This window comes from Dromaius novaehollandiae, chromosome 9, assembly GCF_036370855.1.
Source record: "Dromaius novaehollandiae isolate bDroNov1 chromosome 9, bDroNov1.hap1, whole genome shotgun sequence".
Taxonomy (NCBI): Eukaryota; Metazoa; Chordata; class Aves; order Casuariiformes; family Dromaiidae; genus Dromaius; species Dromaius novaehollandiae.
Genome location: NC_088106.1, coordinates 6624052 through 6642983, shown reverse-complemented (window position 1 = coordinate 6642983; position 18932 = coordinate 6624052). Strand labels below are relative to the sequence as shown.

Sequence of the window (18932 nt, the reverse complement as noted above, 5' to 3'; positions counted from 1 at the left end):
CAGTATGGTGAAAGCACAGCTGTCACTGTCTCACCTGCAGCCGGGACTGCTCAGATGTCTGAATATCAGACCTTGGAGTTTCAAGTCAGACATTCAGAAATTAAAGAACAGGCAATTAATAGTCACCCATGAAAAAATGTAATTCCAATGTCTTGTCTGCTGTCATACTGTGATTTTTGTGACAGATGTGGGCACACAGAATCTATGTTTCTGAGTCAGCATTCGCTGCCCTTGACTGAGACCACGTCCCTGCAGCTACTAAGTAAAAATGAAAAGATTAACTTTTATTATAATTCCATTCAGCTCAGAGGTGATCATTTTTGTAAATTTGGGATCCCAGATAGGTCATTGCAGCTCTTCATAATTAGTCCTCCTATTTATTAGTTTAAATAACTTCACATTGTCAGCAGAATTAGTATCATCACTTCACTGGTTAACATATTCATATGTGATCTGGAAAGACATATGTCTCAATACAGATCGCTATAGAACCCATTAGTGACTGTCTTCCACTGTGAAAAGTGAACAGTTGTTCCTAGCAGACTTGTTTTCTCATGAAAGACCTTCCATTCTGTCTCCTGACAGTTTCTTTAAAAGCCTTTGGTGGTGGACCTTGTTTGGAAATCTTTTGGAAATCCAGACAAACTACAGCAACTGGATCAGCTCTGTCCTTGTGTTTTTTGACCCCTTCAGAGGCTTCCAAAAGATTTGTGAGGCACTGACTTTCCTTTACAAAAGTCATATTGCCTGTTTCCCACTATGGCGTCCTTGTGTGCTTACTGATTTGGTTCTTTATTATAGGTCTAGTGATCTCCTAGATCTTATTGGAGATACCAGATTTACTCGTTTGTAGTTCTGTGGATCTCCCTGAAAAGTTTTTGACAATTGGCATCATACTGGTCACCTCCCAGTCTTCTTGTGTCAATATTAATGCAGTCAAACTGAGATCTTCTGTCCATGACTTTGAGTTAGTGCACTTTCCTGGAGGGTGTTTATGACTTTTTTTCTCCCTTTTCTGGAGCTTTGCTTTCAGTTTGATTTAAATGCAGTTTTGCAACTTCTCCTGTATGTTTTCACTTACTTTCTCAGCACATGTTGGGTTTTCTTTTCCTTCTCTTTCCCTTTGTTTGAATATTCAGTGAAGCAAACTGCATGCTGTGAGAATTTGAGTCTAACAGGAGTCCTGCTTTCAGTATAGTATAAGCTAAACTGAGAGCTGGACATTTTTTATCACTGGGTTCTAATAAAAGGGTTTAGTAAGGCCTTTTTCCCATTGCTTCCAAAATGTTAGTTAACTTCCGGCTTCCCAGGTTGAATAGACTCTTCTTAACTGCTGAAACAAAGTTAGAATCTCTCACTAGTGTCTGCAGCACTATGCAGATTTTTCGTGCTTGGGTCTGTCAGGTCAGATATGATAACCTCAGTATGTTTGAGGAGCACTCCCTTCAAAAACACGCAGAATGGAATGGTGGTTCTTTTGGACTTCAAGAATGGCAACGTTTAATCTGAAGCATCTTGATTAGCATAAGCAGTTAACCCTTACAGGAACACCAGTATTCTCATCCCTGTTGTTTTATTTGCCCAAACGTTTGTTTGGACTTTTCTTTTAGTCTGGCCATCTCACCAGAGAAGAGTGATGTTTTCTTGGAACCTGGTTCATCATCTTTTATTGGTGATGATTAATCCTGCATAGTAGCTGCGGGATAGCTGTTCATCATCTGTGATGTGTTCTTCACAGATCCACAGGAGCTTTGGCTTTTTGACTTGTTTAGTGCCTGTGTTTATTGATGGAGCCTTCCACTTTTTCTGAGAACTCTCTCCATGTAAATTGAACAACCAAAGAACAAAGTTTACTTTTGTGTGAGGAGATGTCATCTGAGTCTTTGCTTCCTTTTTGGCAATGTAAAGACCTTAAAGATGCATAGAGGTTCACTTTGCACAAGTTTCTCTGGCTGTGCAACCAATCAACTCCTTGAGACATTTTTGCAGAGGGATAGTAGAACCTTACCCCAGACTGTAGAGCGTTGTTGTGAAAGCTGAGCTGCTGTGGTGACCCCACTGAACTCAAGATGTTGCTCGCTCTCTCAGTGTTCTGTACCGCCCTCCTGCCAGATGCTGTTAACCTTGGTTGTCTAGCAGTTTCTGTAGCAGCAACGACACTGCAAAGATCCAGTTTCACCCAATCAATGATGCATTGGGAAAGCGTTAACATTGGCCTGCTGTATGTTTTTCTTACTCTGTGATAAATACGTCCTTGTGGTTTCAATTGGCTGGGCTTGGAGAAAGAGAAATGTCTTTATTGACCATGTAAGCAAATCTGAGCAAATAGGCAATTCCAGTAATTAAAAAAAAAATGCTTTTGGTTATATATGTATATATTACATTTAGCCAAGATGTTTGTGAAGGAAAAGCATAGTGATTTCATGGTATCTTTTCCATGGAGAAACGTCAAAAAGAAAGTTCATCAGTGATTAGCAGCATCTCAACAGAACACCTACCACGTCCAAAACTGACACTTTTCTTCTACTTTTTCTCCTTCCCCTCTGTTTTCATGCATTTCTTCTTTTCATGTCCTTTTTTATGTATGTCCTGGAAATCTCAGATTGGTTACCTTAACTGATAAGGTGTGCTGCAGTTCAATTTGTATTCACAAAGATAGGATTGCAATAAATGCTGCATGCAAGTCAATAAGGAAACAAATACTATTGTCTTTAGAACAGGAGTTGAATGTGTAACACAGTGAGCAATGAGAAATAAAAAGTCACCTACCTGTTCATTATATGAGTACTAACTGTTTGCTGCATGAGACAGGGATTATGTAGTGATAATAGCGGATGATGATGATTAGTCCTCTTTTTCATGTAAAGTATGATGTAAATTAGTGCAGCAAAGGCAGTCTTTATCCTTGAACTGAAATTCTAGCTCAGCATATAGGATTGGAAAGTTGGGGCTGTGCTGCACAAAATCTGGCTATAGTATAATGGGCACTACTAAAAATAATCACTGACTGATTTACATTTCAGAAAGCCTACCTCTTGTTTTATGTGACATTGGAGGTATCTTAATGAAGAGGCAAGTTAATATTGCTGTAGAAATAAAGGACTCTCAGCTGTAAGATGTCGATAACATACAGCATATTCTGGTCCCAGTGACTACCCAAGGCTCTGGTTTAAGTTGATAATCTCAGGAGATGTACTTATAGCCTACTGCACTCCTACAGCATCTGTATAAAATATAAAATTGTGTTTGTTCAAGATGCTTTGTTATGCACTATAAGGGCACAGTAATAGTAAAAAAGAAAGATACATTTTAATTCATATTAGTGTAATGAACAATTTCCATTTCTTTCTTTTAAAAAGTTCAGTAAGAGACTACTATATTTCCTTTATCACTAAAGTGATTTAAGATCATTATTCTTCTCTAAATCTTGTGACTTACAAGATAACTTGATGATGAGCAAATTGTTGAACTTTTTGGTTATTTTGATAACATGGGATGAAAAGCATTATGTAATGTTAGTTATTTGCTATTTTAGTCTGGATGTTTCTTAAACATTTATATGTATTTTTTTGCACATTTGGTTCACTTCCCAGGTTCAGAACTTGACATTGCGCAGTCAGAAGTTGGGTGTTTTGTCGGGTTCACAGAATGGTCCACCAAAGAGCAGCAGTCAAACTCAGTCATTGTCTCTGTGCCCTAATAAACCTGTGACCAGTACCAAGAGCAGCCAGCCAGATTCCTCAGAAAGCAATAGAAAAGGCGAGAGCCCCACTCCAGAATGTCGGAGTACACCAGTCACGCGAACACCAAGTATACATCAGTTAATAACACCAGGTAGGATGAAAATACAGCTGTAAAAAAGTTGTTTTAAAATGTTTTGTCTCTTATGGTTTACAGTGATGGAACGCCCCCAAAGTCAACTGATTTTGGGGGTCTTAGTTGATCAGTGGAGAATTTTTTTATATTTGTGATACTATAAGTAATTATAAGCTTGAACTCTTTACGCCACTTTGGAGTAGAGGTGGGTGGTGAGGGAAACAGGAGAAATACAGAATGAAAGAGTGCAAGAGAAGATCTGGAAAAAGAGATTTTTCCTGACTTTCTAGAATAATTATTCTTTTTACACTCATTGCTACAGCATGAGCATCCAAAAGCTCTATCTTGTCAGAACATTTTTCATACCAAGTATTATAAATCCATATGCTACTGTGCCCCCAAATCTGGTATTTTATAAATTAATTAAAAATACACCTTAAAAAATGAGTCTGACAAGGAGAAGGTAAATCAAGATAAGCATGCGGTTATATATACGTTTATGTAACATTTCTTGCTTCCTTGTATTCAAAGAGTAAGTGTTTTCTAGACAATTGATCTGATAATTCTGGGGATCTAGCCTGGCTTAATGGCAGCTGTTAGAGAAGGAGTAAGACTGAGAGGCAGACAAGCTTGAGTTGTTGAACCCTAATGCTGTTAGAACTTGCCTCTAAAAAGAGAAAAATCCATCTTTCTTAAGAGAATAAGTAAAAAGACATGAATGACTTATTTCTCAAGTGGAAAAGATAAAGCAAGAAAAGGCTTGCATGTGGAGGAAAATATGTGTGTATGCTCATACACGTATGCTTTTATGCACCCAAATTCCATGAGGAATTACTTGCAAGTCAGTGGTTCATTCAGAGATGATGTGATATCTCTGGAAGTTGCACTGTTTTCAGGCACATAACTTTCAGTTCGTGTTCAAGTTCAGGCAAATGCCTGGAAAGGTTTTGATTCATACTGAAGTCTTTTGGAATTTTTCTTAAGAGTATCTTTAAATCGTATTACCTAAACTTTAACTTAGCTGTTATTTCCACTCCACTCTGTTTCAGAGCAAAGGTTGAGTGGAATTCTTGAATAAAAGATAAGGCTAAATCAGCAGTAATCTTAGAACTAACACCAAAAGGATAGATAAATTTAGATACTTTTTATATAGGTGTAAATATAATTATGTATATGTAAAAAGAACAGTTTTATTCATGTATTCATTGGTGAAGTTTGCTTTGGAAATTGATGTACTCCTTTAACAAATTGTTTTTGTGTACTCTATCCTGTCAAAGAAGATATTTCTAACCACACATCCAAAGGGTTGAGAAAGTTTTGCTGGGCTGGCTTATTTAACTAAAGTAAAAACTTCCTTTCTTTTAATACTTTTAGTGTTTTCTGGACTTAAGTAAATACTAATTGTCGGTTTTGTTTTTCTTTTCCCTCACAGCTTCATATTCTCCAATTCAACCTCATTCTTTAGTAAAACATCAGCCGATCCCACTTCATTCGCCACCTTCAAAGATTTCCCATCATCAGCTGGTATTGCAACAGCAGCAGCAAGTCCAGCCAATTGCACTTCAGACTTCTTCTGGTCAGGACCCCCCTCCATCACAGCACTGTCTACCCCTCCCAAGCCATGGTCTTCCTCCAGTTCCCAGCAGTGTCCAGTCTCAGCATTGCTCACCTATTCACATCCATCCTCCACCTCTAACACTGTCTCCTACTCCGTCCCAGTCAGCTCAGCAGTCAGTAGTGGTATCTCCTCCACCTCCTCATTCCCCTAGTCAGTCACCCACAATAATTATTCATCCTCAAGCACTTATTCAGTCACAGGCAAGCTCCCTTGTGCCAACAGCTCTTCAGCCAGAGCAGACTGCTTCTCAGCAGAGTACTACCAGTCCAGTTCGACCAATTGCACAGCCACTCAATCTTCCATCGCATCTTCCGCTTCCGCCTTCCCCAGCTGTACATATAGGACCAGTAGAGCAGCCCAGCTTAGTTTCCCCAGGCCAACAGATAGTGCCCTCCACACCACACCAGCCATATTCAGCCTTGCAGTCCGCACCTATCCCACTTGCCGCTCCTCCTCAGCTGTCAACATCTTCAACCCAGATTCAACAACTGCCATTACAATCTGTGCAGTCTTTACAAGTGCAGCCTGAAATTCTATCCCAGGGCCAAGTTTTGGTTCAAAACACTTTGGTTTCTGAGGAAGAACTTCCTGCTGCAGAAGCGTTGGTCCAGCTGCCATTTCAGACTCTTCCACCACCCCAGACTGTTGCAGTAAATCTTCAAGTGCAGCCATCGGTACCAATTGAAACTCCAGTGGTGAGTGCTCAGAAATTTCTTCTGATTTTAATGTCAAACTGAGAATGAGAAATCCTCTCTTTGGTATCATCTGTGGCCAGAGATAAGAGTCAACCAAATCTATGAAAATACCTGTTCTCTAAAACCTTCATTGTTGGGAAAGTTGGCGTTAAACTGTGACAGACACAGGTGAACACAGATGTGCAGAAGTTATGCTTTGGGTTTTTGGAATTTTTAATGATCTTTCGATGTTTCAATCACTGCTCTTTCATTTAGTTCAGTATTAGTCTCAAGGAGCTCTGCAGTTCTTAACTGAAAATTTCAGTTTTACTTGCACTGTAAGATAAAATCATCTGCAGTGAAATACAGTGAAATAAAATGATCTGCAGTTAATGGAAACAGTTAAAGTGATATTGCTAGGCTTCACTGGTAACATGCTAATGAGACTGATATGAGCCGAAGAATTAACAGTTCTTGTAGGCTTTTGTTTTCAGGATATCAACAGATTAAGGAAGGTTGTGTATTGATTATCTTTAAATGGTATTTAGAAGGTAACGATAATGCCAACCCTCTGATATTTCATGTAGAAATTAGCCAGAAGAATAGAAGCCAGTGTGCTTTTGACAAGGTGACGTTTTACATCCTAATCTGCTAAACTGATTGTCAGTAAATTGCATCAATTTACTTTTGTAGCTTGAGGAAAATACCTTATAACCTGTTCACTAATGTCTCATAGTCTTGGCATACTCTCCTGAAATACCCATTTTAATTACACTTCTATATAAGATAGAAAACAATACGGAGACTTCTATATTAGTCAATGATTAAGTGATACTAGGACTCCAAACTGATCTATTTCCTGCTTCCAGTTTTGAGATACTAATTTGGAGATGCACAAACTTCATGTGAACCTTTATTCTTTGATACTGAATTGTAAATGCTTTACCTTAATTACAAACAAAAAGTTGTATTAACTGAGACTTATGCAGATCTAAACTCTCAAAATACATTTGTATTCTGATACAAATACATTCATCTCAAATCCTTCATAGCATTATCACATCTGTAATCCAGAGAATCTCTCTTCTTTCCTTTTCTTCTCTGTGAAACTAGAGCAACAGGAGGGATAGCCTTTTTTCTGAGTATAGTTTCTCTTGTTTTCCTTCTCTGACACCACTATTGTCCCTAGCAATTATAAGGAACAATCTTACACAACGCCTGCAACTCCAAGATGGAACTGCCTTTCTCTTCAGGATGAGTTTTCCAAGAATTTGTCTGACTGACTAACAAATGAATATTAAGCAGCATTCAGGGACTTGTAGTTTGGTCAACTTTGGGTGGATTTTAATGGAGAAGATAAATACTGTACCTCTTACATCAGTATGACTTCCATCCCTTCTCTCCAGACCTGTTGCAATAGTTGCGTAACAAGGCCTGGGAGCATGACATTTTCTCTGCCACAGTATCAGCTTGTGATATATACTTCATTTTAAATTTCAGTCTGTATGGTTAACATCTGGCAGAGTTATGAACTGATAATATGGTATTAAAGAATTTAGATAAATTTGAGCTGGAATGCTTAGTCAGTTTTACTGAAATTGTCCTTATGTTATAAAGCTTGCATTTTGCTGAAGTCTTTAAAGAACAGTAAGTGTGTGTGTGTGTGTGTGTGTGTGTGCGTGTGCAAATAAAAATATAGTAAATTGTAAAGATCAGACATGGAAAAAGTCAATTAATTTCTCTGGACTGTTCAGTAGGAGAATTATGCCTATATCTTAGAATTCTGCTCTTTGCAACGAAATACTTTAGTTTTGTTCTCATAGTAATTGTGATGTCCTCAGAGCTCATTGATTTGTATGCAGTTTGGTAACTGTTGTATTTTATTATGAGATTAGTATATTTTAATACTTCAACTGATAATTTGTTAAAAAATTATATTTATGCAACTCTTTCAAGGTATTAAGATAGAATGGAAATCTCTCTAAAGCAATAGTTTGTTGGATGCAGATTTACCAAGTGGAGAATGTATGTGAAGAAGAGATGCCTGAGGACTCTGAATGTGTCCATATGGTTAGAACACCTACGCCACCGACTCTGTCACCACCAGCCATAACCTTGGGGAATGGAGAGGCGCATGCTTCAGAAGAGCCCTTGTCAGGTGAGAACAAATGTAAAACTAAGATAGCTTTTCTGCTTAGAAACTTCTAGTAGCCATTGATATGTTAAAAATGATTCTACTAAACTATAAAAACAGATGAAAGTCAAATTTTTACTTTAAGTAAAAGACGTTATGTAAAGTATACTGGAAATTGGTACGATAGAATGAACAATTCAGTTTTAAAAGCGTAACTGACGTGTTTGTATGGCATGTAGCATAGAAATCTTGTATTTGGACTCGGAAACATAGCCTTCTAAAATACTAGAATTTTAACAGTGGTATCAATCTCCAGTTACATTTTAAGTCTAGCCTGTCTGCTGTGAGCAAAATACGCAGGTTTATCTGTTGTGAAGATTTGTTTGCAGAATTAGAAAATGCTGTTGGGATGGTCTGCTGCATTGTATGATTCTCTATGGCATCATTTTTAGATATACCACAGTATGTGTGTACGAACACACACACGCACGCATATATATGGATTTTAAAAGTCCGTATGTATACGAACACACACAGTCATAGATGAGTGCAGTGTCTTTCAGAATACCTGGAGGTGCAGCCTTTCTAAATTTGGGCTTCTGTAGCTGGGTTTCTGTACCAGCAGCTGGGTGCTTAGTGGCTTGATGTCTTATGTATTTGCGACCATAAAGTTTATTGAGGCCGCAAAGTGTCCCTGAAAAAAGAAAACCCTCTTTTCAGAAATACTTCAGCTATCCAGCTCTGAGAATCATATGTTTGAAAATACTGATTTCTATTCTTGACTCATGGATTTTGTGATCTGGATAGGTAATTAATTTAAGGCTATAGAAGTGTTTTTTGTTTTGGTTTGGTTTTACATTTGTTTTGGTCAGTGATGGTTGCAGTTAGGTACTGAGTAAAGGGAAATGATGTAAACATGAAAACAATTAGTCTGTCGAATAGTCTGTCAAGGCAAATCATCTTATTTTGAAGGTTAAGTCTATAAACGATAGAGGAAAAACCTTCTTTAGGAGGATCATCAATGCAGAGCTGGAGGTGTTTATCATCTCTTCTTTCTAGAATACTGAAAGAATGGTTGGAAAAAAGTGATAAAAATATAAAATATTTTGTTATTTCTTTCAGAACATGTGGGACTACCTTCAGTGACATCATCAGTCAGTGCCTCAGTAATTAAATCTCCGTCTGACCCTTCACATGCCTCTATTCCACCACCACCTCTTTTGCTTCCAGCAGCGACAACAAGGAGCAACAGCACATCAATGCCCAATAGCATTCCTAGCCTAGAAAATAAACCTCCACAGGCTATTGTTAAGCCACAGATCCTGACCCATGTTATTGAGGGCTTTGTGATTCAGGAGGGATTGGAGCCATTCCCTGTAAGTTTAAAAATTGCTATAATTTTTTTTTACTTATAATTTTTAAAACATTTGTGGCTACTAGCTATTTAGGTCTTTAAACCTTGAATAATTTTTCAAACCTTGTGGTTGAACTTTTTTCCCTGATTGGTAGCTTGTTTCTTGAAGTACTTTAGTATGCTTGTATCTTGCTGTATTGTCATATGTATACAGTTGGAATTCATGCTACTGCTTGGCTTGTCAGTGCCACTGGATGACAAGGTACTAAATGAAAACAGAGACACGGTTGAATACATAGGTTATCCGGAGATAGCTACAAAGAAATGATTTTAATTTAACATTTGAGATAGGTTCGTTTTATGTTTGTCTGTCTCCTAGATACCTCAGTAATACCTTAATTTAAACCTCTGACATGAGTCTTTTAGTACTGCTTTCATGTTAAAACATTTTACTGAAAGCACTGGCAAGCCCCTTACTGAGAGTGGTGTGATTAGTATTTTATCTGATAAGAACTACACTACTGAAAATTTTAAATCTGCAAATGGCCAGTTGAAAAGCTATGAGCCTCTTTTTTTAAAGGGTGTTATTTTCTGCCTTACTCAATATATCTCTCATTTTCCTGTTCCTTCTTTTCTCTATAGTTAATGTGTTTCTTCCCTTGTTAAATGTAATTTTTATTGCAAGCTTTGCAAAGTAGGAACATGTCCTTGTATTTGTTTGAGAAAATACATACGCACCCTTGGCACTATATAATAATAGTTTGTTGAAAAAGAATGGAAACTGTGGTGTTGGGCTCAGTTACAGCTAATGAATAGTAAGTACTATTTTCTATTATTAATTGTTCAGTTAATCATTGTTGCTTTGCTTTTATTATAATAGGTAAGTCGTTCATCTTTGCTGGTAGAACAGCCTGCAGAAAAAAGTTTGCTAGTGGAGGGTCAAATCATGAGTGTTATGTGTGTTGAATCAGACTTGCAGAATACAAAACATGCAGACAACTCATCGGACACCGAGATAGAGGATATGATTGCAGAAGGTTTGTAGTTTTTGTTACGCATTCTTCCCTTCAGTTCTGTATGTATTACAGAATCCCATCCTGTCTGTACAAGTGGCATCTATCTCCAGTTCTCTTTCTACTATCTCAAATAGAAATTATTTTCAAATGTTTGTAGCTAACTACACTAATAACAGCAACTGCTGCAGATGAACACAAATATCAAGAAACTGTGCACTTGTCTTCCTCAGAATAGAGTGCTTTTTAGCACAGCTCATTAGCTAAAAATGTCTTCAACAGAGTTTCTCGTGCAACATCTGACAGTCATAATCATGGATTTGTTAGAACCCAGCGATCAAGTATTTTGGATGTGTTACACCACTATCATTGTTCAAGCCCAAATGTAGGTACCCTCATGAATATTCTGAGATGGAAATTAAACTTGGCTTCTCCCAGAAAAAAACAGGCTATTCTTTAACTCAACTTTTGCATAAATTCAGTCAAGATTTTAAAATCCAGAATATTTGTGCCACCTCTCAAGCAGTGGAACAGAAAAATCCAGAGGTCACACAGCAGCTGTTTTTGGTCATCTGTTTCAATTTATCTTAAAGTTCTTACTGTAACTCATGCTTTATATCTCTCTTAAAATAATTCCTTTCCCTCTTTCGTATCAAAACTGTAGCGATCAGGGTAGAAAGAGGCAAATACAGCAGCAGTGGCAGTAACAGTGACCCTCATCCACAAAAGAGGCTGCAGGTTTGCACTGGGGTAGTGGCTGGAAAAAAGCCCAGATTTAGGACAGTGTCCTGATCAGTAAGAAGTGTCACTATACTGGGCTTCAGTTATTTATATGTTGTTAATTTGCTTTCCACTACAAGCATTTTGAATTGTCACGTAGTTAAAATACTCCATAATGTTCCTTTTCTGATCTTTTCCCATAAGGACTTTCAAGATTGCCACACCAATGACAATTTGTTAGTTACTGTGGTTTCTGTCTTGGTGAATGGTGTTGAAGTGCAATAGGAAAGTTGGTTGTTTCATTGTGTATCTTAGTGAGAAAATTAGCTCAAAATTCAGTCTTTTAGATTACTAAATTTTGATACGTTATTTTTCACTTTAAAGACTTCTGCTGCTGCTTAGAAGTGAAGGATTGCAGACCGAGGATAAAAAGCTTGGTTTCCAAAGCATTCTGAATTCAAGAAGAGTATGTGTTGATAGTGAAATTAAGTAAAGATTTTTGCTTAAGGCTGATTTACTTTACAGTTCAGGTGATATGTATCTTGATGCTTAAATGAAGGGTACGTTATTACTTGTAGCAGTGGTTTTAGTAATAGCTGACTTAATGTGGAAATATGTCACTGAAAGGAAATATTGATGGGTTGCAGTTCTGTATGTTGAGGTAGCATCTGTGCAAAGAAGTCAGAATTCATGGAAACAAGTGTCAGAATAAAACACAAAACAAAATTTCCTAGATTATGGCTGATCGTGTGATTGCATTTACTAATATGTCTCAGTACAGTCCAGAGCTCTTCTGCATTTTTCAGTAGCAACCTCAGTTTAGGTAATGTACAATATTTCAAATGCTCTGCTTTGTAACTATAACTTTCTTTTAATTGTGTTGTAATTAAGATGTCTACATATTTAAAACGAAAAACGAAGAAACAGAGTTTTTACTGAGTTCAGTTTTAAAATTATTCTTCAGTAGAATATTGTGGGTTTTTTTGTTTTTTTTTAATCCAAAAGAGAGGCCCATACCATGTTCCTCACAAACCTTCACAGAGGCATGGCAGGCAGCTTCATAAGGCAGGGCCCTAGCTTTTCCTCTGAGAAAGCATCTGGCATATTAATAGTGGAGAGCTGTAGTATGACCAGAAATTCTCTCAACTTTTTTTTCATTTAATTAAAAATTGCTGTTATTGCTATACAGATTCTCTGTTGCTGGAAATGGTAGTGTAGCTTCCCACTGACGTTTAACTAGTTCTTCCAGAGGGAAGACCAATGACATGAAAGTATCAGGAACAAGAGGCTTTCAAAACAACATAAAAAGCCATATGGTAAATTTTATGATTTGTTTGACTTTTTTATTATTTCACAGCTTTGTTAAAAAAATCAATTTTTACACTACTTTATACTGCTTTTACACTACTTTATACTACTTTTCTACGCATGTGAAGTAAGACTTAGCTCATGACTGTGCATAGTAAATGGCACTTCTTGATTTCCTAATCAACAGCACAGCTTTCTGAATTTTTGTTAATGTATTTGGGGTTTCCAGCATATTTGAAAAGAAATAAATTTTTTGCCTTCTGGTTCATCTTTTAGACTATATGCAGCTCTGATGGAATGGTTATTTTGGCTTTATTTTGCTTGTTTCAGTAGATCTGAGTTCAGTTTTATTTTCAGTAGCATTCCCTGAGATCCTTTCAGCATTAACAGTGCACTGTCATTCCTCAGTAGATCTCTAACAGCTTGTCTGTTGTTTTACAGAATTATTGAAACATTCACATTTTTGTTTGTAGTTATTGCTCCTGACAGCTGGTGTTTGATTCATGTACACAATTTGCAGCTACTCATTAGATGAGCTAGCATCCAGCATTGAGAGGCATCTACATGGAAGTCAAAGGAAGGAGTTTTTTGTATTGTAAAACAGGATATACATTCCATGTATAAGATAGAAACACCTAATGCATAAGAAAAGGCTTCAGCATCAATTTTTGCTTCACTGTTTGTGTTGTCCCTTTTTTCCATGCTGCGTGATCTAGTCCGAATATCAGATGAGTATTTTTTTTGATATTATAGGAAGAGAGATTTGTCTGAAGGATGCATCTCTAGTATTTGATTAGCTTCAGTTCCAAAATTGACGAGATTTGATATGTTTCCCATTCCCAGTTTTTATTTCATGTATGATACCAACTTACGGAGACTTGCCACATGGTAATTTTCAGTCTGACACTGCCTGAGGATTTGTTGATTTTAGTTGTCTTTGGATCCTGATACATCAAAGATGCTGTTCAAATAACCTTTCCTGCATTTTCAGCTCTATTAATTTTGCATTAGTGCTCTTTTATTTGTCACCTTAACAGTACCAAAGAGTTAGTGTTCATGAGCAGTTTAATGAGTTAGTATCACTAAAACTGCATTTTACAATTTGTTAGTCATACTCTTGCAAATTAAACTTTGATACCTGCATTTGCATTAGCTAGCATCAGAGCTTAATGGAGTTTAAAACAAAAAGCTAGTTTGTAATTTTTTCAGCTGCTTATATGAAATCAAAAATGTGAATGTAGAAGATGAATAGGAAGAGGCAAAGTACAGGAAAATTAGAAACGTGGGAGAAATGTATGTTTGTTTAGTCCTCTGAATTTTTAAACAAATGTATTTTGTCCATGGTTGCAGCCATGTGGCGCACAGTTCTTTTTACTTACGTAAATGAAGACAAAAATGTTACATTTCTGTTTGTGCCAGTTTCACTCCAGATAATATATCTCGCAGATGGCTCATTGGGGTAATTTTTCCCATACCAAAAGCTAAGTTGTTTTTCAGAGTTGGTGATATTCTTCTGAACTATGTACAAGCCATGTTCTGCCTACATCATATGCTTCTTGAAGAAGATGTAGACATTCAGCGTGACATGTATGCTTATCTTGTTGCCTTCTAGTGCATCCTTCTGGGCTTTCCTACTTTTTCTTTCATCGGTGTCTCTATCAGCAGGTATTCAAGTTCTTCTTCTCAGGGAGTAGGAAAAATACCTCCTCATCTCACAAATATTGTAAAGACAATCTGTAGCAGTAGACTGTAAACTGATCAGATGCTATAATCCTTTCCTTTCTTGCATGCATGAGGGAGTAATGAGTTAAACCAGACTTTGCTTATAAAACTTTTAAAAGTCAACTTTAATCAACTTTAAGAGCAATAGTTTCTTAAGTGCTTTCACAATTGTTTGTGAGTCAGCAAGGTTTAGCCTGAAAATATTTCTTGGAAGCATAATAAACAGAGCAAGAAAAGATGCTCTTTTTTCAGGGAAAGCTTAGTTGCTTGAAGGTATTATATCCAGTGCACCAAACTGCTTTGTATAATCTGAATCTAATTGGAAAGAAGTACAGGAGCAAAGTAGTATTAGTTGATCACAAGAACTAACTAGAAGAGTTGGTAAATGTTGTAATTGTTCCTCTGGATCTGCTTGTGACAGATGTGAAAAATGGTGTGATTTTTATTGGATCCAGTACCAATTTTGGAATATCAGATAGGTCAAAGTGTTTTTGCAGCAGGTCTGGATGGAAGAGCATGATCTTTTCTCTTCAGTGCAAGTCCTCGTTGTCTTGTGTTTTTTTTTAATCGCATCAACACTAAAGTATTATAATGTGCTTTGCAGAGAGCTGTACTTTGTGGCTGTTTTAGGATCAAGTGGTGACGACAGCTGCTTGCTAGCTAAAGGTTGTCGCGGATAAATAGCATCCTAAGAGCTGTCAAACAGTTGCATTGATTTCTGCGGTTTTCCAGTTGGAGTTTAAGGTGCCTACGCAAACTTAATGTAGGATGGACTCAAACTATTTTGTCTCTGTTCTGAATGAATAGGATATTTCCTGCAAGTGAAGCTGGTGAAGGTACCACAAGTAGATCTGCTTTTATTACAAGGCAGAAGGAATTACTTCCCTGGGATAAACACTTAACTTAGAAATCCACATCCTTTCTGGTCCCAGCAAGATGCAGATTTGGTAACTTCCTAGGCACATATGATTATAAGAAAAAAATAAAATTTGGGGAAAGGGAAAGAGGGGGATTTGCATTCTTAAGAGGATTAGTAGAAGGGAAAGGTTGATAGCATGTGTACTGTAATACCAGTGGCAGAACTGTTACGATGCCTTTCTGTGTGTGAAATTTGGAAAATACGTTACATGGACTGATCAAAACATTGTACTGAAAAAGACTTAAGCCTGAGGGACTTTGGTCACAGCCTTTGTAACTAGCACTACACAATCACATACAGGTAGTTTGCACTATCAATTCTGCTGATGAAATGTATACAGTAAGTAAGATTTTTTTAGAATAATACATGAATTGTATTTTGAGACAAGAGTTCTGCTTAGTGCAAGCACCTGTCAGAGTGCAAAGGTAATCAAATGAGCCTGTCAAGGATTTGGCCAATTTTGTAGCTGCTTCAAGTAAATGTGAAAAGAGAAAATTTAACACAGTAAATTTTACTGCAGCCTCATATTTCAAAGAACTGCATTGAAAAGGATTTATATGGTTTAGAAAAGTATTTATCTGAAATGTTGGCCTCCAATTCTCTTATCCATAGATGAGATTCAATGTCTTATTTGCTTCCAGAAGTCTACCTTTTGGTTGTAGCTGTGACCTATTCAGAGAAAGTATTTACTAGCTTAGTACGTCACATCATTACAGATTTAAAAAACTGTTTACTATGTTTGAGGGCATGTTTGCTCCGGATGGTTGGAAATTTAACAAAAAAGCTGGCTAAACTGGTTAAATAATTTAATTGAACGTTCAGTCTGCTTGAAGTCTTTTATATATAAAGTGAAATTTATGACTTGCTTGGCTTGGCATAATTTTCTCTTTACTCAAATCTTTTAATTAAATGTGTTTGATGTTTGAAAATCTTCTGCCTGCTTCCTTAAAAGATGAGAAATTTGGACGTCATTTTGTTTGTCACTGAGACTAACTTCTTTATGTCTCACTCCTTTCTTTAGAGGGACTAGATGAAATTGAAAGTGATCTTCTGAAGTGTGAATTCTGTGGAAAAATGGGATATCCTAATAAGTTTTTACGGTCAAAACGATTCTGCTCCACATCCTGTGCCAAAAGGTACTCTGCCTTGTTATTGTTTATCACTGCCTGGTTAATAGAATAGCACCCAAATAGTATATGGTATTGAAAAATAAGTAAACAGTGAAGAACGAGATCATCTTCTGCCCAGATTTCTAGAATCTGTAGGTACAGGGGACTGTTGTGGAATATGATTTCAAGAAGTCAAACAAAAGGAATTAGTTCTTCCTAGGAGTTGTAGTTGTGGAGCTCTTTACCGAGGGGGCTGTTGATGCAGTTGGGCTCATGGGGAGACTGGGGTCATAGAAGAGAAATCCACAGAGTGTCACTCAGTATTTGGAAACCATCTTTGTCTCAGATGTCCCTGGGCCACAAATCACTTTGTCATATTCATATTCTCTTCTCTTTGCTGTTGGGCATTGTTAGAGGGAAAAATACTAGGCTAGATGGGCTTTCCTACAGTTTTGTGCTATGCTGGAAAAAGCACTGAATTATCTTGGTATGGCTAAAATGGTGCATAGACGAAAAAGGGCTGTAGGTGTTTTCAGTAACATAGTATAAAAATTCATTATTTGCATAGAGTAAAATAGAAATATTTATAAGCATGCATAATTAGTGTTTTGTAAAGCTGCTTCTTTCCTGAAAATAAAAAATGAAGCCATTTGCTCGTGTATGTTTGACAGAGGAAAATGGTTTCTGGTTTCTTTTTGGGTTTAGTATGCGTTTCATTTTGTGTTGGTTAAAAGAGAAACAAATCAAAATAAACATCTACATGTAAGATCTGCCATCATTACAACTGTTGTGGAAAGCTGATATTTAATCCCAGATGTTTTAGAAATTATCTTGTATGGGGAATAGTTTCCCCTTTCTGATCGCTACTTAGTTCTTTGCATCAGTGTGCCTTGAAACCACCTTTCTCATGTCTGCTTCTCTTTTGGTCCCCAATGTGAGACATTCACATTGCATCAAGGCAAAGGGTTAGAAAAACTGGCTTTGGAGATACCTTTCTCTCATGTATTTCTGTGACACCTGTTGTTTTTAGGCAACAATTCTGTGTACAGCAATGTCATTTTATTGCTAAGCTGATTGAATTTGTCCAAAAAAGTATTAATGCATTACTGAATATACCTTACTTCCTTAGGCACAGCCTTAGTTGCACTAAGAAATTCGGGCTGTTTACATCAGACAAGACCAGTCGCTGGAATCGGAAATCGGATAGCCAAAGCCTTGGGCGACGCGGGCGTCGACCGAGTGGCCCAGATGGGGCGTCACGAGATCACTTTCTTAGACAGGTCTGTGGAATATTTGCTTAGAACTATGGCATTGTTTGGGGAATTACAAATAAAGTATAATACTGTAGTGTATTTGTACTACATTTTCCAGCTTCCAATTACTTATCCATCTGCAGAAGAAGATATGGCTTCTCACGAAGATGCTGTTCCAGCTGCCATGACCACCCGTCTGCGAAGGCAAAGTGAAAGAGAGAGAGAACGTGAACTTAGGGAACTAAGAATTAGGAAAATGCCAGAGAGCATTGATTTGCTACCGGTAGTGCAAACCGACCCATCCGTGTGGACTGTTGATGAAGTCTGGGCGTTTATACGTTCTTTGCCTGGTATGTAACGTGAAATAGTTTGTTCTGCTTTTGCAACAGTAGAGCTCCTTGCTTTTTAGCATCACTGTGATGAAGAGGTGGTGTGGTAACAGCGCTGGTATGCTCATTAGTTGGTAGCAGAGACTGGAATATGATTTGTTTCCTCTTGCTTGTTCCTTCAGCACAAATCCCATGTCGATAGAACTAGTCCCACCTCTGCTGTTGCACCCCAGCTGATGGAGACTAAAGGTGTTCTTCCCTTCAGTCTGATTTCTCTCAAGAGGTCAGTAGAGAGATCAGACACTTCCTCCCTTTTACACTTTTATTCTCTTCCCTCCTTACTTGCTTCTTATTCAGTAGAAAAAGCAAGAAAGGAGTTCATTCCCTTTATGGAATTGAAAAATTTGAAAGACCTTTCATGATAGAAATGACATTTATAATGAATAAGCCAATTTCTTCTATAAAGCTAAACTTTCATTTGTATAGCTTTGCACACTACCTGAAATACAGAAAACTTCTGCATATAGCCTCTGAATACTCATGAAGACATAGGAAATGTAATATCTCAGTCTGTTCTCAAAAAAAATCTTGCTTCTCCTTATTTATATACCTTTAGCTCAGTGTTCATAGTTATCTTTATGTAATCTTCAGATTATTTGACACTTATTTGTCTGTCGTTTCCTAACTTTCATAAGCTTTAAAATTCACTTTCCTCCCCTTTCCTGAGGATGCCATTCTATCTGATCAGATACTGTAATCTCTACAGGTGACAGGCAGGTCTCCATAATAGCAGTCATACAAGAATTTTCCTTGCTTACCTATATCACTCACATGTGACTCAGGTTAAGCTTGTTACTGATTTTCTACTTTTTCTGGAATTTATAGCAATGATAAACCATTTTTCTATATATCCCATTAAGATAAAATCCTGTAAGAATATATCTTCACTGCCAAGTCATATGC

General features: G+C 37.2%; 1 protein-coding gene across 5 annotated transcripts in view; it reads left to right on the top strand.

Moving 5' to 3' along the window:
- Positions 1–18932, top strand: part of PHC3 (polyhomeotic homolog 3) — a 44854-nt gene that overhangs the window by 13386 nt on the left and 12536 nt on the right. For 3 of the 5 annotated variants that reach the window (XM_026105701.2, XM_064516601.1, XM_026105698.2), the window contains 8 exons: positions 3594–3834; positions 5249–6129; positions 8116–8266; positions 9365–9618; positions 10477–10633; positions 16300–16414; positions 17517–17667; positions 17759–17990. In XM_026105701.2, the coding sequence (XP_025961486.2) occupies positions 3594–3834; positions 5249–6129; positions 8116–8266; positions 9365–9618; positions 10477–10633; positions 16300–16414; positions 17517–17667; positions 17759–17990 (2182 nt within the window). Of the gene's footprint in view, positions 1–3593; positions 3835–5248; positions 6130–8115; positions 8267–9364; positions 9619–10476; positions 10634–16299; positions 16415–17516; positions 17668–17735; positions 17991–18932 lie in introns of those variants that run through there. The other 2 variants (XM_064516603.1, XM_064516602.1) reach the window with 2 other exon arrangements.